General features: G+C 33.8%; 1 protein-coding gene across 6 annotated transcripts in view; it reads left to right on the top strand.

Moving 5' to 3' along the window:
- Positions 1-22,842, top strand: part of CCPG1 (cell cycle progression 1) — a 33,982-nt gene that overhangs the window by 8,796 nt on the left and 2,344 nt on the right. For 3 of the 6 annotated variants that reach the window (XM_074327716.2, XM_019732271.3, XM_074327717.2), the window contains 8 exons: positions 3,398-3,466; positions 5,620-5,740; positions 7,441-7,517; positions 9,017-9,221; positions 11,232-11,327; positions 13,098-13,349; positions 18,190-18,311; positions 20,733-22,141. In XM_074327716.2, the coding sequence (XP_074183817.1) occupies positions 3,407-3,466; positions 5,620-5,740; positions 7,441-7,517; positions 9,017-9,221; positions 11,232-11,327; positions 13,098-13,349; positions 18,190-18,311; positions 20,733-22,141 (2,342 nt within the window). In that variant the 5' untranslated portion in view covers positions 3,398-3,406. Of the gene's footprint in view, positions 1-3,397; positions 3,467-5,619; positions 5,741-7,424; positions 7,518-9,016; positions 9,222-11,231; positions 11,328-13,097; positions 13,350-18,189; positions 18,312-20,732; positions 22,142-22,842 lie in introns of those variants that run through there. The other 3 variants (XM_019732275.3, XM_074327718.2, XM_088797217.1) reach the window with 2 other exon arrangements.

The raw sequence follows: 22,842 nt of genomic DNA, 5'->3' as shown, positions 1-22,842 counted from the left end.
GGTACTAAACTTATGGACCTTGGGTTCAAAGAGGAATTTATGAATTTGACCTCAAATGCAAGGGAAATAAAAGCTAAAATAAATGAATTGGACTATATTAAACTAAAAAGCTTCTGCACAGCAAAAGAAATCATCAATAAATAAAGAGACAGCCAACTGAATGGGAGAAGATACTTGCGAATGCCTCCGATAAGGGGCTAATATCCAAAATACTCGTATATGAGGAACTCATATAATGCCAATAGATAAGAAAAGATGCACAACATCACTAATCATCAGAGAAATGCAAATAAAAACCACAATAAATTATCACCTCACACTGGTTAGAATGGCTATCATCAACAAGTCAAATAAGTGTTGGAGAGGCTTTGGAGAAAAAGGAACCTCTCATACACTGTCGTTGGGAATGCAGATTGGTGCCACTTTGGAAGGCAGTGTGGAGGTTCCTCAAAATATTAAGAATAGAATTACTGTATGACACACCAATTCCTCTCCTGGGTATCTACTGAAAAATTTGAAAACATTTATCCATAAAGATACATGTACTCCCATGTTCATTGCAGCTTTATTTACGGTGGCCAAGACATGGAAACAACCAAAGTGTCGTGCAATAGATGATTGGATAAAGAAGATGTGGTATATATACACAATGGAATACTATTCTATCATAAGAAAAGATGAAATAGGACCATTTGTGACAACATGGATGGATCTTGAGATTATTATGCTAAGTGAAATAAGTCAGAAAAAGTCGAGAACCGTATGATTTCACTGATATGTGGGGTATAAAACTGAAAGCAACAGAACAAATGAAAACTCATAGACACGGACAATAGCTTAGTGGTTACCAGAGGGTAAAGGGGGGAGGAGGGATAGTAGAAGTGGGGAAAGGGGGTTAAATATATGGTGATGGAGAACTGACTGGGTGGTGAACACACAATGTGATATAGAGATGATGTATTACAGAATTGTACACTTGAAACCTATGTAATTTTACTAACAATTGTCACCTCAATAAATTTTAATAAAAAATTTTTGAAAGTGAATTTTAATTTTATTTATAAATATTTATTTATTTATTTAATTCCCCTTACCTTCCCCTCCATCCTTTGGCAAGCATCATCTTGTTCTCTGTATTTATGGGTTTTGTTTCTATTTTGATTTGTTTTGTGTTTTTTAGATTCTGCATGTAAGTGAAATCATACGTATTTGTCTTTCTTTGTCTGACTTATTTCACTTAGCATAATATTCTCTAGGTCCACCAATATTGTTGCAAATTACAAGATTTCAGTCTTTTATTGCTCAGTAATATTCTGTTGTGTGTATATGTGTGTGTGTTGGCGCATGCGTCTGTATATACCACATCATCGTTACCCATCTAATGGACACCTTGGTTGCTTCCATATCTTGGCTATTGTAAATACTGCAGTGAACTTAGGGGTGCATATATCTTTTCAATTTAGAGTTTTCTTTTCTTAGGATAAATATCCAGAAGTGGTATTTCTGGGTCATGTGGCAGCTCTATTTGTAGTTTTATGAGGAATCTTCATACTGTTTTTCCAAATTGACTGCATCAATTTACATTCCCACCAACAGTTGTACGAGGGCTCTCTTTTCTCTACATCTTTGCCAGCATTTGTTATTTGTTGATTTTTTTGATGATAGCCATTTTAACAGGTGTGAAGTGCTGCCTTTGCTTTTGCTCTGTAATGCTTTTCCGTTCTCTCTTGAGAAATCCTTCAGTGTCATCATCATCATGTTCTTTTTCTTAGAATGAGGAACCAGAATTTATTTTATGTGATCCTGCAGTGTAAAGTTTTTAAATTTTGACAGCCAATTCAATTTTAAAATGTTCTGTCTAGCATGTGTGAGAAACATTGCAACTCATTTATAAAGCCTTTGACCATACTCCTTTCCTCCTGCAAAGTTAATTGCTCAGTCTTTGTGTAGTCCATATGTCAGCCCATAATTTTTAAATGTTATAAAACAGTTGAAATACAACTTGTAACATCAAAAAGTTTTTCAAAAACTCGTGAAAACTGGTCCAGTAAGAAATTGGGATTTATATAGTCAGTTTAATAAGGAATGCTGAAATAAAATTGCTAAGATAAAATTGAAATAAAATTGGTTTATATCTTATAGGCTATTCAGAATGTAACCTTTGGGATAATCTCTACTGGACACAAACAAGTTATTTCACTGTTATATATATTTTTTTAAATGTTTGCCTTTAAATTTACAAACTGTCAGGACCCTAATCAGTTGTAAACAGGAAATCAAACAGATGACCTCAGATGGACTTACCAGAAAATGTTGCAGCATGACCTTAAAAGTCATACAATCTCTATGTCTTATTTTAGGTTTTGAGGAATTTATCTAAAACATGTTAATTTTTATGCTGTAGTGACTAACCATGTTTTTGTTTTTAAAATATTAATTTACAAGAGTTTCCAGAATCACTAGTGGAAGATTCAGATCTATATTTGTGCCCTGTTCTCATTTGAGCACCAGTTCCATATTAAATTGTCTGCAGTAGAATTCTGTTAGAACAACAATCATCAATTTGGACCTAGCGTGTTCACAATGTATGTGCAATAGTAGAAGTATTTATAAGACTTAAATGTATAGAACAAAGTCAGTAAGATACAATTCACTTTAGTGAGCTTGGTTTTGACATTTAAATAGGAGTTTCAGAAAGAAAGGGGAGAACAAATCAGGTAGAGTGACAGATGTATGCTAGTTTAGGACTTAAGTCTACGTTATTGCCAGTGACCACAAGTTTCTAACCAACCTCTGGTATTTTTTCCCCCTCTGTTTTAATCCAACTGAAGTATTTCTGACACGGTTATTTTCATAAACATTGTTTGATAATGTTTTCTTCCCTGCTTGAAAATTTAAATTGCTTCCTGTTGCCAACACAGTAGACCTTTTGCTTTACCTGAGAGCTCTTCCACTCCCCATGCTTGGTTTCTTCAGCCATGCTTTTCACACCTTACATACTGTTCATTGAAAACAGGCTTTTACTCTTGCTGTCTGTTCCCCGTTTGCCATTTTCTGAACTCTTGGCTTCCCCACACAGTTAAATTGGGTTTTCCTTTCCCTTAAGTTCTGCCTGGTCAAGTCCTACATTTTCTTCAGACCCAGCGTTATTCTGAATCATTCGAACAATATGTCTGTCTCGACTATTCCAGCTCAAGAGGATCTCCTTGTCTTAAAAGTTTGGTTGTATTTGTTCACATGGGTATACAATCATTTCCTCTATGGTAAATCCATGGGTGGTTGTATCAGTTTCACCGGGAAGATAGTAAGGCACTTTTCATTATTGGGTCACATACAGTGCTTCCTATAGGATTTTAACAAATATGTCCCATCTGTCAATATGTTTTTGTATTTGTAGACCTGAAAAATGTCTGAAAACTCCAGTGACAGTGAATCATCTTGTGGTTGGACTGTCATCAATCATGAGGTATGCTATTTAATACTTTTTATAAGGCCATTTGTAATACAATTGTTAGCAGTGATGCAAACGGGGTTCTTTGAAGGCCAATTTTTTTCTACATTTAAGCGTAAGGTTCCATTGTCTATGGTTTGGACCCCCCCCACACACACACATTACACTTCATTACTAAAATCTCTTCATGAGCCAGCATCTTCTACATTATTTGTTGTACATGGCTTTCCTCAGCTTTTAGGCAGTAGGTGAATATTTACTGAGGGTTTATTATTGGTCAGGCCCTGAGCTCTATCTACATTCTCATATAATTTTAAACAATCCTCTGGTATAGACTGTTTTCATTCCCATTTCATAGTTAAAAAAAATTAAAGCTTAGAGAGGTTAAGTAATTTGGCCAAGATATGGTAAATAGATAAACAGAACAGAAAGGAGCATGGAGAACCTGTAGTTCCACTTAATGATATGTATTAGTAGAACTTGACAGGAAAAGTACTATGGCTAGAATTCTCACAAAATGAATTTTATTATAGAAGTATGATGTTACACATTAATACCTAATAAACATTAATTTATTTTCTCACATTGGTAATATATGTCCATTATAGACAAATTGTAAAATACTGATGAATTAGAAGGAATAAGATAAAAATCATGTATATTCAAAGTTTTAATGGATTTATCTATATTTTTCCTGTTTGTTTTTAGGATCTCTCAAGCCTCACTTATTTTCCTTCATTAATAAAGATTTCAAATGGTATTTTTTACAATTATTTTGATAATTTAAGATATAGATAGTTGGTTTAGTCACATCTAGAAAACAACATTAACAGCAACAAAAAAAATGATTGCTTTTTCCAAAAGAAAGTTTTAAAATTTAATAGCAGCTGTATCAGTTGAGTTTGAGGTAGTTTCTTGCTTTCTTTCTTTTTTCTTTTTTTGAGGTAGTTTCTTTTTTTTAATGAGTGACTTTTCTATTTTTAACCTGTTTTCTACAAAACTTAGATCAACTCCCATAGCAACAACTTCTCCTTCAAGGATAATGAACTAGGAGCAAGGCAGCTGTGGGAATCCTATTTGTGAGGGTAGTGTGAAGCAAGGCAGCAAACCCCTCTGGTACTTAGTTAGCCATGTGTGTCATTAGGGCATTGTGTATTAGAGATATCTCATCACAGAGTCGATTATATCTGTAATTTTATCCCTCTTCCCTCCATATCTAGAGTAGTTACCAAGTTCTACTCTTTCTGGCTAGTGTCTCTCACATGTATTTCCTTTTCCTTTCCCCCCATTCTGATACAGGTCAGAACTGGTCTCCTCTGAAAGCCCCAATCCATCCCTAACCTTGCCTGTGTTTCTACCATTCTCCTGCCACTTTAGGCAACCCCAAAGACTCAGACCTTTTGAAGGTCTGAGTCTTCTGAGTTATCAGGAGAGCTCAGACCTTTTGACTTCATGAATCAGTAAACTATAGGAAAAAGTGAGGGAGTAGCATGGGGAGAGGCAGAGTCAACTTAGTAGTTAACCTTGTTTTGCTAATTAAGGCACAAGGAAAAAAAAATGCCTCAAAATTCACTGTTTTATTAAAAAAAGACAGACATCAAAGTAAGGAGTACAAGCTTGGAAGAATAATGAATAATGTAAAATTTTATAAGGAAAGTTTACTCTTTTAATCTAATGGGTTCATTTTAAACGTTGCCCTTAGTTTTTTTAGTTATACATTGCTGTAAATAAGTAGTTATTTGCATGTGACTTTCTCTGAATATACTGTAAATTTGAATTTTGGATTTGAATTTTTTTATACCCCATAATATCAAAGTGCCCTGCCTAGAGTAGTTCCATAAATGTTGAATAGAAGCAAATTAATAGAAATAGCTAAATTTAGAAATTTATTCTCTGGGATTCAAATTTATTGCTTGGGTTTATAAAATTAAGTAGAGCATTCGACTTTTGGGCTGACTTACCTCTTTTTGAATCTAAACCTGTGGCTCCATTCTGCTATTTCCCTTCATAGGCCTTTATGGACTAAATTGAACAAAAGGTAGTCAGATTAGATACTGTTCTCTTTGGAATGTGGTAGCATTTGGGACTTTTAACAATGGAAGCATCTACTTGTCAGTCAAATTCTGCCTTGAGCAGCTGACAAATAACCGATTTTCACTTTTCCCTAGGGGTCTGATATAGAGATGGTGAATTCTGAACATGGTACAGCCAGTGACAGCTGTGAGCTCACCCCAGAGTATTCATCGTTAGAGCAAGATGAGTTACAAGTATTGCAGGTAGAGCAAGGAGGTAAGATGTTTAAAAAGTCTGATTTGTTTGTTTATTTTTAATTTACTTAATAGGATGTGTGAGGGACAGTATGAATCTTGCCTTCTTTGTAGGTTAGCAGCTTTTCTGGCTAATATAGATTATCAGTTTACTGAAGGACTAGAATTTTAGTATGGATTAGGGGTCAGGCCTATAGAGCCCAGTGGTATCAACCTGCCCAGGGGTTTATTTGCTGCTCTAGTACATATTTGGGCCTCCAGGTAACTCTTTTGATATTACACATGTAACCAATAGCTAAGTATTATTAATCTTGATTAAGACTAGTGATGTACAAAATTATTAAATCATCACAAGGGATTTACTAAACTTTTCCAGTTATCACACTTTGGTTAGAGGTGGTAAGTGGTATTTAATTACTGTATTGCATGTTATGTATAATCCCACTTCCTGTGGGATTTGATGTCCATATTAATTATATAGAGAAATATGACACCCAAGTAATTAATGCATACATTTATCTTCATACTTAAATTACTTAAACTTTTTAAAAAATTACTAAAAATGTACACAGAATATTTCCCCTTCAGGAGAGTAAAGCAGAGGTGTCAAGGCTAGAAATATAATAGTTCATACCTGTTAATCTTGGTTTTGGCCTATGTGATTACTAATCTTGATTACTAATCTCATTTGAATAGTGTTTGTCATCTTTGGTGGGTCATAAATCTCTGAGAACCTGAAAGCTAGGGATTGTCTCTCCCAAGAAATGCATGTACTCATGTATATTAAAAATTTCCATATTTCCTCAGGAGTCCTTGGACCCATCTCTACTTTGTTGAGGAATTTTATCTCCAAATTAATATTCTGTTAGAGACTATATAACACAAAAACAGTCAGGTTTTTTTTCTTTTTTTTTGAAGGGGTTACATTGTATGAAAAAGACACATTCATGATAGAAGAAAAAAAATTTTAAGCCACCTATAATTTATTTTTGTTTGAGATAATTTCTGTAAACATTTGGTATATGTTCTTTGTTATGTTTACATTTATATGTTTATTATATATTTTAATATTTTTAACTTCAGTTAATATTTTGTAGCCTTTTGCATTAAAATACAATATTATAAACTTTTGTTTATACCTTTTTTTTGAGGAGTTTTTTATAAAATATATCTGCTGTAGTGACATCTTGTTTTTCAGTATTCAAGTTCTTATTTTCTATAGTCTATTTTTTATTGTAAAGAATTTATAATTTGAAGCCATAGTTTTGATTCTTGTGTTACCAGGCATCGACAGTCATTAGAATAGTGTACCTTTAGTTTGAATAAACTTTAAGAATGCAGGAAATGTGCCATTAAATACAAGAATCGATTTTCCATATTAACACCTATTAACACCCACTGACAGCTTTTTATAAACACCTTGGATTAAGTGCTTTTGGTATTGTAAAGTAGAGATTATGTTTATGTTGAGATTGTATTTTTATAGATCTTAAATGAGTTCAGTTCAGTGTTTAAAATTATCCCCTAATAATTTCAAGTATTGAAATAATTATATTTGAAATACAGAGATATTTTTAGCCACAGAAGAGTGACTGTTGTAATTATATGTGTCATTAGATTAAATCCACTTAAAAAAATCAGGAATACATTTTATGTACGCAGATTATTATATATGTAGACTGCCAAAGTAATAAAGTGTAATTCAGTTTTGCTTTATATCAGAGAGAAGCGAAAATGGCACAATGTTAGTGGGAGAAACTGCTTATCCAGTTTTGGAGGAAACGAAGTCAGCACTTGAGGTAAACTTGTGTTTAATGGAAATGGAATAAACTGTGGAAATATGATAAACATAGAGAATACTAATTAAAACTTCCGTTTATAGTTATGCATTCTTTTGAATTATAAACAATTTTCATTTAAAATTTTGAGATTCCATAGATTGGTCATTTTTAAGGTTTTTAAAGTCAGCCTCTATTTTAACTCCTGATTGAGATGCCTTTTAATTTAGAAAAGTAATTTCTTGGTAATATGTTAAAGACTTATTCATTTAACCTCTAACATAATTTTCTCTTTTTTTCCGAATATAATTTTCTTTGGAAATAGGTTGCATTCTTTTTTTTTTTTTTCCCCTGAGTTTATTCACTTTTTTTTTTTTTTTTAAACATATGACCTTTTTTTTTTTTTTCAATTTGTTGTCCTTTCAATCTTAGTTGTGGAGGGTGCTGTTCAGCTTCAAGTTGTTGTCCTTTCAGTCTTAGTTGTGGAGGGCGCAGCTCAGCTCCAGGTCCAGTTGCCGTTGCTAGTTGCAGGGAGCACAGCCCACCATTCCTTGCGGGAGTCGAACCGGCAACCTTGTGGTTGAGAGGATGCGCTCTAACCAACTGAGCCATCCGGGAGCTCAGTGGCAGCTCAGTTCAAGGTGCTGTGTTCAATTTTAGTTGCAGGGGGCAGAGCCCACCATCCCTTGCGGGAGTCAAGGAATTGAACTGGCAACCTTGTGGTTGAGAGCCCGCGCTCCAACCAACAACTGAGCCATCTGGGAGGCAGCTCAGCTCAAGGTGCCGTGTTCAATCTTAGTTGCAGGGGGCAGAGCCCACCATCCCTTGCGGGACTCGAGGAATTGAACTGGCAACCTTGTGGTTGAGAGCCCACTGGCCCATGTGGGAATCGAACCGGCAGCCTTCGGAGTTAGGAGCACGGCGCTCTAACCGCCTGAGCCACCGGGCCGGCCAATAGGTTGCATTCTTGAATTAAATTGAGAAATTAAGCTAATGGGGTTCATATCTAAAATGAAGGTTAGTTTTTAAAACTAAGAGCAAACTGAATCTTATCCTTTAGTGTTTACTGGACTTCTAGGTAAAACTAGGTAGCTGGATGATTTTTACAGGTCTTAGCTGTTGAAGTTTATTACATCCATAACCAGGAAAATTTTATCAGTCTTTTATGGGCTCCCTGACTACAGTTTCACTGAAGTAAACCCATGGAACTTATAAAGAAATCCTCTCCATTCTGTAGTCATTGGGTGGTAAAGGTGGGCTTAACTTCTGCAGTCCACCAGGAGTAGGCAGAAGTTTGATGTAATTCTGAGAGAGTCACCAAGGGGTTTGATTGTGTTTTCAAACTAAAAGATGAAGCTACTATTGAGTAATCTTTTCCTAATGGACAGGATTCCTATCTTTTATTTTAAGCCCAAATTATCATACTGCCTAAGTACCATTATACACTTTGAACTGTGTAGAAAATATAAGGCCCTTAAATAATTGTTGAACTTACTGTCTCTGAAATTATGATTCTTTAGGGAGAGGAAGAAAAGTCACCTGAAGACAATGTCTATTTTGGAACTGTCAGTGATGATTCTGATATTGTTACCCTTGAGCCACCTAAGTTAGAAGAAATTGGAAATCAAGAAGAAGCTATAATTGTTAAAGAAGCACAGAGTCCAGAAGACTTTAACATGGGCTCTTCCTCTAGCAGCCAGTATACATTCTGTCAGCCAGAAACTGGTAAGAACTATCAAAGAATACACTGATAAGAGACTTAAAGAGTCCTGTGACCACATTTTATATAGTGGCTTGTTTTCTAGCCCTAAATCTCAAGTTTTGATTATATTTTAATAAAACTGAAGACATTTTTTGTAAAATCTACTGTTATAGTTACTGTTTTCTTGTACCCTAGGGCCTAGAGCATAGTCCTTTGTTAAGACAATAAATACCATCTCTCTATCATTAAGTCTTATTAAAAGATAAAAAAAAAAAAAAAGCTTCAAGGAGGTATGTTAATGTCTCAAACATTTCAAACAAAATACACGTGATATTTTTGAGGTCTTTGAGAGTGGGAGATTATGCCTAAAGGCAGGAGAATGTTAAGATTTTTACCTACAATGGTATAAATTTTATATTATAGAAATAGTGAAAGAAAACTTATTGAAGTCTTTCAGGTTTACTCAATTATTAGTTACTCAGCAAACATTTACTGAGTGCTACCAAGTGCCAAACAGGCTTCAAGGAACTGGGCGTACAGCAGCATCCCAAAGCCCTGAACTTTGGATCATTCATTTCAGACTGAGTTATGAAAATGTGCCTGTTGTAAGTCACGTTCTGTTCAGACAGAATCCATTGGAGGTTAAAATGTGAGTTATTGAACTAATTCCGGTCTCGAGTTCTTTGGCTCAGTTTTAGGGACATATATAACATCTTTCAACATGATAGAAATATTTTTAGACACAAGTTACTGGAAAATATAACAAGCTTGTAATTAACCCACAGTTATAACTTAAGTGTAAATTGTGGGAGAGACACCTTAGAACACTGCTCGTGATTCCAAGAATTTCCTAATTTGATGCAAAAACACGAACGTGTAGTATCTGTTTCAGATCATTTCCCTAAAATTTATCATTCTTGAATATTTACATTTGCCAGAAGCAGACAATGGAATTTCTCTTACTGAAGTTTAAGCTAGCTAAAAATCTCTACTGGACATTTTATTATCTCATTTAATGATGAGTTATTTTCAGTTAGTAGTTAGTTTGCCTATGAACAAGAGCTTGAAAGTACTTTATTCCAGTGTTTAAATACTCATCTGGCATTCTTAATGGTCACAAAGAATCTTCAGCCTTGGCCAGAACAGTATATGTTTATTTACGAGGGCTAATGTAATTGATTTTAGAACCCATTTTTGGTCATTGAACTTTATTTTTTTAAATCTAGGATTTGTGCTATTCAAGTACTCCTTTTTCCTTTCCTTCTTTTTTTAAAGACTGTGCTGGTTTGAGAATATCAGTAGGCCAGAAAAGGTAGTGAAATGAAGCAGGAGTATTGCAGAAAGGTCCAAGCAGACATTTAAGAAATTGACAGTAAACATACTGTTAATATTTTTTAGAAACTTGGATACTTCTGAGCATGTTATTCTGATTTTTACCTCCTTCTGAATTTGGACTTGGGAATTTTACAGATTCAGTTAATAGAAATATTTTATTAGGTATATTTTTGTCCATTGCTATCCCTCCAAAAGGAATTAATTATTTCAATAAAGAAAATGTGAAAAAATAATAAAAAATTACGTTGGACTATGTTGAAAAAAAGTATATATAAAATCAGTTGCCCAGAGGTTTTTTCTTTCCTTTACCCCACATTTTTCTTGGTTTGTTAATTTCTTGCTACCCATTGCTTGCTTATTTTGTTTGTTCCTAGCCCTTTCTTCTCCATCTCTATAGGATTTTAATTTCAAATTTTTCTTCTTCTCAATTAGATTATTGTGACAGTAATCTTTTGTTGATTTAAGAATACTCCCCACTCCCTTCATATGAACCTCTCCTCCCTGAAGAAAGCAAAGTTGGTAGTTGTAGAAAAGTTTGTATTGCATATGTTTTTGAAAAAGGCATGATTGTTAGATTTTGATGGAGCACAGATAACAATGTTAAGTGATCATTAAAATAAGTATTTTCAATTCTAGTTTTCCTTTTTATTCTTTATAATAAAGCTTTATACATCTTTTTTCCTGTTTATTCACAAAAGAAAGATGGTGGGAGAAGATGTGGAAGATTCCTGAATGGATAAGGGGATGGGATGATCAGCTGAAACACCACGTTCCTAGCCAACTCACTTTCCAAGGTTGTGTGACTAAATCTACCAGCTTCTCTAGAGCTGAGTGTGCCTAGTCACAATTACTATTTACTTAGTGCTTTAAAGATCTCTTGTCAGCTATGATACTCTAAACAGGTGTTCAAAATTGATCTTGTGATAAAGCTGGCTAAGCTTATTGCATGCCTTTGCATTGCTTGCATCTTGGACTGTGGGCCAAATTAAGCTTTAAAAGACATTTAAAAATAAAAATATTTCAGCTATCATGTATGGGTTAAAAAGATGGAAGCATTAGATAAGGATGTGGATTTACTAATACAGGTTAGGCTGGTTTGTTTACTTAGAATATATAATGAAGACAATATGTTAATGTAGAACTGCAAGTTTATTTAAGAGATTTTGACAAATGGTTTGTTTTTACATTTACCCATCTTAATACTGTTAGAAAGTCTGACTTAAATACTCCAGCTATGATCATGAATGCCTCTGTATTATGTAATGCTCTGTTTAAGTCTTCCTTTCTTTCTCTTTGTCCAAGAAATGTAACCTCACAGCTGAGGCGACGGCATCTTGGAAAAACTAATGATCAAGAATAACCAGATAAACATGATGGGCATAAGGGTCATGACCAAAAGATCTCTCAGTGGCATCTGTGTCACTCAATATTAGGAACATTCATTCATTCAGTAGTGCCTTCTGTCTCTGTGTCTGTTATCACTGTGAAAGTTCACTGAGTCCTCCATGATCCTTCTTTAAAAAGTGTTGCCTAACCTAAGTCACCAGCTTTCCTGTGGCATGGGTATCCTGTTTTCTGAAGAACTGTTTTGCTTTTTTGAAGCATGAATGTTTGTTTTGGAGCTCTGTGTATCAAATTCAAGTTCACATTTTGTCCTTTTAGTGCTTTTTTTCCTTCTAACTGGCCTGTGGAAATTATTACTGAGTCATCTAATCTTCTGTGTCAACGTAGTTTATTGACATATGGAACAGTATTAACAGATTATACATTTGAAAAAACTGAAGGTGATTTTTTCCAGTGGATATGTTTCCAGGACTTGAGATTTCTTGTGAAAATTTTTTTTTTCAATTTGTTGTTTACTATTCTTTTCATAAAGGAGCAGCACCAGACTAGTCCTTAATATCGAAGATAGCTGTTGTGTCACTTCCTCATGCTGACATATTTACTAGAGGGTAAAATTAATAACCTTCTAGTAAGAGTGGCAGTTGAAGGGAAGGACTCATCTGACTTCTGGAAACCTGTGTTAAACTGTAGTGCTTTGAACCTTGATTGTGGGCTCATAGAATGGAAGGGAAACTAGAGTCCAAATACACCCAAGAAACTTTTGGTAGTTACTGTATTTTGTAAGTCACAGGAACTTGTATACGTCCCTGTGCTCCTTAATTAGTTGAGTTTAAATTACCTCTGTTCGAAACAATGAAGAGATACAGGTGTGTTTTTTTTTTCCTTTCTAGAAATACTATTTGTTTATGGCCCTAATAGCAAATAAATTTAATAGACTATGAGAATGATTGTTCTAATGATATAAACTACAAGAGAGGTTTAGAAAAAACAGACCTTCAAAGGCACAGAATATAGTTAACAGATTCTTATGTATCACAGTTGAAATCTGTTTATGTTTTGGCATTATGTTTACAAACTTGAAAGCTTGAGTTTTTGTTTGTGTTTTGGCTGTCTTCTGTAAAAAAGGCATGTAGGGATGGCATTGATTATTCTAAATCACATTCACTGGGAAAGTTTTCTAAAATTTTTAATATTTATCTACATTTTTCTTTTTAAAATAGTATTTTCATCTCAGCCTAGTGATGACGAATCAAGTAGTGATGAAACCACTCATCAGCCCAGTCCTGCCTGTAGACGACGCCGTGCTAGGAAGAAGACTATTTCTAGTTCAGAATCAGAAGAACGAATACTCACTGAACAAGAAACTGAACCCCCTAAAGAGTTGTGTAAACGCCAATTCAGTAGTGGTCTCAATAAATGTGTTATACTTGCTCTGGTGATTGCAATCAGCATGGGATTTGGACATTTCTATGGTAAGTATTTGAAAATTTGTTAATGCATATACTGATGGCATAGAGTAGAAGCACTTACTAAGAGGAGTCATTAAATATATGACTTTGGAAAGCTCACAGCTTGTTTGAGCCTATCTCACAAAGCTGTTTTCACTTAAATTAGGCAGTTTTATTTAAGAAATGTAGGAATTACTAGCATGTATTTTTTTTTAAAGGAAAAGATTGGAAGATTAAAAATCTGAAATGCTTACCATGAAGCAAATCATTTTAATTTACAATCACAATTAAACTAGTTTTAACTGTGACTTGATTAGGAGGATTATTTAAATCCCGGTTGAAATAGTTACAATTGAAATATCACAATAATTGGTGCTCATTATTTCTTTCTACAGGTTTCATGCAAGCTTTATATTTTGTGACGTTCTTGGCTGCTTCCATGATTCATGTGAATTGAGAATTTGTTTCATAGTTTAGCGTTATATTTTGCTCACTATTATTCTTGTTAGTGTTTATGTACATTGATTATCTTCTTAATGCAAATCCTTTAAAAGTCCTGGGTGAAAAGAGGAAGAATATTACTTTTCATTTGGGAGCCTAACCATTAAATCTTATTTTAGGTGTATATTTATACAAAGATGAGCGTGTTTGAGAACTGAACATTTACACTCTTTGCTTTATTAGAATTTCTAAAAAAAAAAAAAAAAAACGCTTTATAAAGAAATGTCTAGATCTTGTCAACTTCACAAATTTCAGTCTGCCATATGTTAACTACTTTTAAGATTTTTCTGCCTGTGTAATCTAGTTTAACTTTCTGAAATATTCCTATTTGGCTAGCTCCTTTTACCAATGTGTTACCTTATGTAAAGACTGAAGAATTACGTGTACCCTATATTGATTTGTGGAAAAGATACATTAGTCAACGTAAATAATATTAGAGTAAACTTAATGAAGACACAATACTTGTTTTAAGTCAGTTAGTAAAATGTGCTGCTGCTTGTATTTTATATTAATAAAAATAAGTTTTCAGACTCCTGGAAGATGCCTGCTTCAATTTGATACTGAGATAACTTTTTGTTTTGTATCCTTCCTTGAAATCTGTTGTAATGAGAGTTGACTTGAAATATATATTTAACTTTGTTTATTATCTAGCTGAAGCAAATGTGTGAATGTGTTTTTTGAGCATGATTTCTTTCCCCCCCACAGGTAAACGAGGTAACAGACGAAAAGGTCTTATCTTAATTTAAAATTTTTTCCTACTAAAAATAAAATTGGACAGTGATTTAATGTTAATCCAAACTCCACTAAAACCTCACCAATTGCATGACCTTTAAGTATTTTGTAGAAAGATCAGTTTAGAGAGGACTGCTTTTAAAATTGAGAAATTATTGCTGTTATTTAGGATTTTGGTTACTTGTAAAATTTACTTTAATATTTAAGTAAACATTTTCCTGTACTTTTTCAAATTAGCTTTTCAGAATATGAAAAGACTGGGTAATATAATGTGAAGTAGGTCTATATAATAATGAGATTGGCTCAATGAACATACAAAAACTTTCCTGAATGATTTAGCTATTCAAGGTCACTATTTAAAGGATTTCATGTAAATTCTTAATTCTGGCACTAATCTCAACACTTTAAGAGCTCTTTAGAGTTGACTTCAGAGCCAGTTTGAATTTCTCATGCACCTTGGAGTCATTCATTGCACTCCCGTAATCAGTCATTTCCTGTATTTTGCTGTGTATAATGTGCACTTTTTTACCCAAGCTTGTGAGGGAAAAATAAGGATGAGCATATATAAGTTAGTACTAATTCTGTATCTATATAAATGTTTTTAATTCTTTTATTTATGCTTATGAGTTAAAAGTGTAACTCTAGAAATCAGTAACGATATCCGTATGCAAAATAATATCCTGAAATACGATTATCGGTTTTGTTGAATTTATGACGAACTTGCAACGACAAAGAGTTCTTGGCTATCTATGATGCATAAATATTGTAAATTTGTTACCAGTACATAAAATTTCTTGTACCTTGTATCTGTTCTTGTGTCATGTAATTATTTGTTACATAAAATTTCTTGTACCACAATATGTTAAAAAATAAATGCTAAAATTCATTTATAGTACAAAAAACAAGTACCTGAATGTAAACAAGTAAAAATCTGAAGTGAAAAATTAAAATGAAAGTTTTCCCTGAAAGTTTGGCACAAAAACATGGGTGTGCATTATACACAGGAATGCAGTATACATGGCAAAATACCTTACTTTAATCATTTAACAAAAATGTAATACTAAGTGAGTCACTTAGAACATTCACCAATCTTGGCTTCGTGTAAATTTGGAGTTTCAGATCTATCCTGGAAAGAAGAGAAAACTGGTATGACTGAGGATAGTAAAAGAATTGTACTATAGGTATTTGGGACTGCTTTGGGTTCTGAAAGTACTTACAGAAGTTTAAAGAAAAATCTTCATGTATGAAGCACCTACCGATCTTCCTTACTTTTTCTTTGCTCATAGACTATCCATATTCTAAATCATCAGTGGAGTTCAGTTGATTCGGTTTTCTCAAGAAGTTGCTTTACATATTGATAGCCTGCCCTGCTCTTCAGACAAGATAACAATATAAGTAGGTGCTACATTATGTAGCATGGATATAGATTATAGCTCAAATGCTATACTTATGAGTCATCCTGGAGCTGGTAGGATTTGAGTTGTGTCTGGTTTTATTTTGCTGATGCTAGGTGGAAGGAAAGAGGAACATTCCGGTAATGGAGAATCTGATGACCTGAAAATAAACTTGGGTCGGTTTGGGAGTAGTGAGAAGACTGCCTGGTCTATAGCAAAATTGACATTTAGAAATAATGGAGTATAAATTTGGAATCTGTGGGATGCTATTATATTATAAAACATCTTGGAATCTGGGTAGGAGAGTCTGATTTGTAGAGTGACCAGTAATTTTAAGAGGAAAAGTACAGGAAGGAAAATGGTATGGGAAAAAATCAGAACAGTCAGCTGGGAGGTTTTGTAATTTTGATATTCAGTGATGAGGCCCTTAACAATTACAGTGATGGTGGGGACGGAGAGAAGGTTGAGGAAATAGGGGACAGTGAAATAATGAAGGATAACGGCTTTGAACTGGGATACATGAGCTATCGGTGGTTTATTTTTTAAATTGAAAGGAGGTGTGGGTAGCTGCTTTACTTTTGGAAGTGGGGGTGTTACTGGAAAAAGTTTTGTTAGATGATAGATGGTGAGCTAGTTTGGTTTGTTTTTACCTAGCTTTATTCTAGAATGGTTTAGAGCAGCTGTTGAAGTTCGATTTTTTTTTTTTTTCTTTTCATGAAGATGCCCAACAGGCAGCTAGATATATTGGCTGGAAGCTCTGGTGAGGTTAGGACTCTATCTGCAGAAGCCTTACAGCAGTGACAGCAAAAACTGACAGTGTTAAAGTGATTAATACAGGTGGGCTTGTACACATGACCAGAAGGCCAAAGATGGTGCTTTGGGCAGTAACACTTTATAGTTAGGCAGCTGAAGATGTAGGGGAAGACAACGAAAAACCAACAGTGAGATTGATAAAGGCTACACAGAGACACTCATCAAATATATGCTATGTAGTAGCATTGCCAGTTCAGATCTCAACACCTGGTTTTAGGTTATTTTCCAGTGGCCAAAGGAATTCATTCAAAAGAGATCGATTTTCTGTCACTCTGAGAACCACAGATGTATTTATTTCAACATTTAAAAATATCTGGATTCTGTTGAGTAATATTGAAACATATTTGCCATGCTTTTATAAGTCAGAAAATTTAAGGAAGGAAATGAATACTAACAATATCAGCTGTTAAGTGGTAACCGTTGTCTAATTTGGCAAAAGTTTTTAGTATTTTTCAATGTGTATTGAAATTAAAAATTAATTTTTTTAGCAGTAAGAGAAGAAATAGTAAACTATTCTTATATCCTTTCATCACAAAATTCTGTGATAGCTTTACGTAATGCCATGCCACTCAGTAGATGTAGTATTAAGGTTGTCATGCTTTTTGCCTTATTTTCGATTTAGTGTTTTGTTTTTCTCTCATGCATGAAGCATGTTGTAGCAGCATATGAACAGCATGTGTTGGCAAATTAACATTTTGATTTTTTAAGGTGAAAATATAGAGTGTCCTAGTGGGTTTAAGATTCCTTTATCACTGCTGGGATAGAGACAGTAGTACTTTAGTACAGACCTAACCGGTGCAGGATTCTTAAAAGATTTGGCTTTGAGAATAGTGGGTAGTCACAATTAGCCAATTATTTTCCTTGCTATACCTCTTGAGTTTGTATTACATCATTCAGGCAAGATACAGTGAGAAAAAAATAGACATTTTTGTTTTTATAATCTGTTAACAGACTTCATGGTTTCTCTTTTTCTGTCTGGGGGAATGTAACACTTTATGTACCTCAGAGATCCCTCAAAAACAGCCATCTTGAGTGCCTTCAATATAGTAAGATAAAAACATTACATAGATTGTTTTCTTTGTTAGGGTAATGTGGGCTGGCTTGTTTGAACCAAAAGGATAGTGAACTGCTTAAATATTTCTGGGTGTATGCTAAATAAAATAAAAAAATATATTAACCTACTTATCCTGTTTTATTACATTAACATACATCCACCACCACTTGATAAATGACACCATGATGTTTTACTTATTCTTGTTTATATATTCAGAATTTATAGAGAACTGTGAAATGCTGATATTTTTAAGAAAATGATCCTGTCTAGATTAGTTAACTATATGCAGCTTAAATGTTTATTTTATATTTTAAAATATTGCTAATCATAACATTTATGTTATATGTCTAATGAAAATTTTTATTTTTAGGCACAATTCAGATTCAGGAGCGTCAACAGTTAGTCAGAAAGATACATGAAGATGAATTGAATGATATGAAGGATTATCTTTCCCAATGCCAACAGGAACAAGAGTCTGTTATAGATTATAAGGTGTGTATTACTGATAAATTTTATTTAAAAATAATTGTTAGCCAATAACTTTGCTATGCAGATACAAGTACAGTGGAGATTAGTAAATCAGTAATAATATTGATAATTGTTGATTGACTACTTGCTATATCCTAGTCACTTTTGTGAGTATCTCACATACAGTATTTCTCTTATTTCTCACCACAGTCCTATGAATTGAGTAAGTATTAACTTCATTTTTAAAGACTGGAAAGAGGTTCAAAAAAGTTAAGTAACTTTCCCAAGGCTAGTAACTAGCAGAGCTGAATTTAATTCCATTTATATGACTTTGAAGATGTTAGTACTAATCACTTATAATTAACATTTTAAATTGATTTTTTTATATATATATATACATGTAAACCATTGTTATTAGTAATTTCATTTTTACAGAGCTGAGCAGAACATTTTCAGTGAGAGAAAGAGAAGTAGAGTTTGTAGCCTAAGCTCTTCCCTTAAGCAAGGAAAATAACGAACATTTTTCCTCTAGTTTCTTATTAGTTCTGATGGAAGACAGATCATGTTATATTTTCCTACCTAAAACTCCCCTAAGCCTCCAGCAGGACTGTATTGTTCATTCTGTCCAGTTGCCTAATATGTTTGTGGGTTTATGAGGACCAGCAACATAGCTGGTCTCCTATCTAGTTCTACCCTGGGAAAGGGTGTAGGTATTGTAGAGAAACTTAGGGAAGGAAAGTAAACTGTTCCTTTTTCCTTCAATTCCCCCAAATTTCCTTCACACTTAATTTATGTATGTATCCCTTATAGGGTTATGATTACATTTGTTTGGAAGACAGAATCTCACTTGATGTCTGAATTGTATTGTTTAGAGAGGGACTGCTGAGGTTAATTGTAAATCGTGTAGCTTTTCCTACCTTGATCAGATGATATTTTCAAACAAGTAACCATCTTCTTCTTCCACTCTGGTTTCTAGTTCCATAGACTATTATTGGCTTTTAGGAGACTGGGCCTGCACAGATCTTTACTGAGTCAGATCTTGCAGAGCTCTTGTTAAGTGTAGCTGTTAAATGTAGTTTGGATTTTGAAGATCTTCATGGAAGACCTGCCCAGGATGTGCTTATCAGTCACTTAATTCAAGAATATGGCATTTACTGGCTGTGGAATATTGTGCCCTCCGGTCATTCTGTGGCCTCCTGTGCATTTAAGTATAATGCCTCTGTTGTATTCCACAGGCTCCTTCTGTTGGGTAGATGAAACTTGTTTTCCCTCACACTGCAGATGAAATGACTGTAATGAAACTTGAAATTTCTCTGAAGATTAATGAGCCATCCATTTCAGATAGTTATTTTTCAAGTAGAAAATACTCTCACTCTCTTAAAAGACTTTTTTTAAAAAAAAAAAATTCTGAAAATCTGGTATTTTTCTGATCTGATTCAAATGGGATAGGCATATCTGTGGTAAATTAAGCAAAATTTAATTATTATTTTCTGATTTATACATAAGATATTTTAACTGACCAGATAGGCTATAACCATTAACCTGTAGAAACATTAATTTCTTGCTGTTTTGGTTAAGTTTGTTACTAGTACATACATTGAAAGAAAAATCAGACCACTCGAGGCTACCTTGAACTGCAACAAAATTCTGTAAACCTGGTTGAACATGATTTCTTGTATCAGGATGTTGACCTTGGAATTATATTGCTAATCTGGTAACAGTTTCTTCCGAAGATTATTTGAAATTGGGGGAATTAGTTATAAATGTTACCAAGACTCAGTCCTCTAAAGGGCAGGAGAAATTATATGATATACCAAAATTTACTTGGAGGTATTAATTTACATAGGACTAAGATGTTTCAAATGGGACAAAGATTATTGAAAAATTTTTCCTTCTAAGACTGCAGTGAATATAAAAATAATATTTTGAAGCCTAAAGTCATCTCTAGCTGTAATTCTACTTTTAAAGATAACCTCCCTCACCCAAGGATCCGAGAAGCCTTGTAGTCCTGTTTAAGGTCTCTCTTGGAGCCTTCTCAGGAGAGATTGGAGTCCTGTAGTCAACAGAAGACCTATCTCCTTTTCTCCTAACTTCTAAATGGGCCTAGACCAGTAAAGATTTCATACGACTATGGGAAACACTAACCAGAAGTACCCCATCTCTGTTTTTAGAATCTTAGGGGTAAACCAAATTCTAGCTAATTTTTTCCTGCCTTTAAATTCTTTGAACATGCTATGTTCTTACTTTGATGTAGCTCTTTGCTGTGTATTTTCTTGCATATGAACCTTGTATTTTCCAATTTTTTTCTATACTGATAAAACTACATAAAGGATAGTCTCTGCAGAAATAGACACTAAGCATTTATGCAGTGTTTGTTACATCTTAAAGATTTAAATTCAGCTTTTAAAGCACTTGACATTTTTCTTCTCTTTCAAAAAAATTTAGTCACTGAAGGAAAACCTTGCAAGATGTTGGACCCTTACTGAAGCAGAGAAGATGTCCTTTGAAACTCAGAAAAAGAACCTTGATACAGAAAATGAGTATTTAAGAATATCTCTGGAGAAGGAAGAAAAAGCCTTGTCTTCATTGCAGGACGAGTTAAGGAAACTAAGAGAACAGATTAGGATATTGGAAGATAAAGGGACAAGTACTGAATTAGTTACAGAAAATCAGAAACTTAAGCAGCATTTGAAAGAAGAAAAGCAGAAAACATACAGCTTCCTTAATCAAAGGGAGACTCTATTGGCGGAAGCAAAGATGCTAAGGAGGGAACTGGAGAGAGAACGACTAAAAACCATGGCTTTAAGGGTGGAACTTCAGCAGTTAAGCGCTAGTCAGTCATACGGCAACCCAGACTCTCCCAATGTATTGACTGAGAAAAAGGAAGTAGAAAAATTACGTGAAAGACTCACTGAGCTGGAGCGGAAGCTAAACTTTGAACAGCAGCGTTCTGATTTGTGGGAAAGACTATATATTGAGGCAAAAGATCAAAATGGAAAACAAGAAACTGATGGAAAAAAGAAAGGGAGTAGAGGAAACCACAGGGCTAAAAATAAGTCAAAGGAAACTCTTTTGGGTTCAGTTAAGGAAACATTTGATGCCATGAAGAATTCTACCAAGGAGTTTGTGAGACATCATAAAGAAAAAATTAAGCAGGCTAAAGAAGCTGTGAAAGAAAATCTGAAAAAATTCTCAGATTCAGTTAAATCCACTTTCAGGCATTTCAAAGACACCACCAAGAATATCTTTGATGAAAAGGGCAGTAAAAGATTTGGTGCTACAAAAGAAGGAGCAGCTAAAAAACCAACAGTTTTTAGTGAATATTTACATCCACAGTATAAGGCACGTACACAAAACCAGAATAGTAGAGGCCCTACTGTGCAAAGAGAGGGAAGGAAAGAAAAGCCAATTCACTTTGAAGAATTCGGAAAAAACACAAATTCACAGAAATGCAGTGCTGAGCATGGCTGTAGTGAAAATTACAATTCTTTCAGAAAGGCTTGTTCTGGTGTATTTGAATGTGCTCAACAGGAGTCCATTAACCTTTTTAATATGAAAGTGTTGAATCCTGTAAGGATAGATGAATTTAGAGAGTTAATGGAAAGGTACTTACTAGAAAAATTGCATAGTTTTCATCATTGGAAAGAACTTGATCAATTCATCAATAAGTTTTTCATACATGGTGTCTTTATACATGATCAGAAGCTCTTCACTGACTTTGTTAATGATGTTAAAGATTATCTTAAAGACATGAAGGAATACCAAGTAGATAATGATGGAGTGTTTGAGAAGTTCGATGGATATATATACAGATACTTCTTTGGTCACACTTTTCCCCCTCCATATGGACCCAGGTCGGTTTATATAGCACCATGTTATTATAATAGTTTTTAACAGTTTATAGATTGGATAGCATTTTATCATTTGATAAGTTTCTTGGAATGTTACTATTTGTAAAGTACTTTTTTTTTTTAAAAAAGTACTATTTGTAAAAGTACTTTATTGCCAGAAAATTTAGAATAAATTAAATTGACAGATAATTTTAAGTTAATAGCTTATTAAAAACTGAAAATTTCATGTAATTGGTTTGACTTGAGCAAATGGTTTAATTTCTACCTTTAAAATCAGTTAAATATATATAAATCCTATTAGCCTATTGTTTTCATTTTAGTATATATGAAAAGATAGTCACCTTAAGTGAAATTATTTTCTTTTACTCTTAAATTTATTTACTTTGGGAGGTTGAGAGTGAACAATACTAATTTCATTCAGAACTCAGAAGAGCTCATATGTAACAATTTGGATGTCCCACATATTTTTATCTGTGTATTCCATTTACCAGCTAAATTATATTTAATACACTTAGTACAGAATTATTGTTAATAATGGAGAGGCATGATCCAAGAAGCAAACTTAGTAAGCCACAAGTTCTAACGTGTGTGCTTTATACATAACTTTAAAAAATAACTTTGTATCCATTGCTTATCAGCTTTATACTCTGTAACATGAAACTTGCCTAATTTTCAAATATTAGCAGTATTTTTATTTTTGAGAT

This window comes from Rhinolophus sinicus, chromosome 3 (assembly GCF_057876585.1).
Source record: "Rhinolophus sinicus isolate RSI-liver-muscle chromosome 3, RSI-T2T, whole genome shotgun sequence".
In the NCBI taxonomy this organism is placed as follows: domain Eukaryota; kingdom Metazoa; phylum Chordata; class Mammalia; order Chiroptera; family Rhinolophidae; genus Rhinolophus; species Rhinolophus sinicus.
Note: the sequence above shows the minus strand (reverse complement) of the source record. Positions and strands in the feature narration are given on the sequence as shown.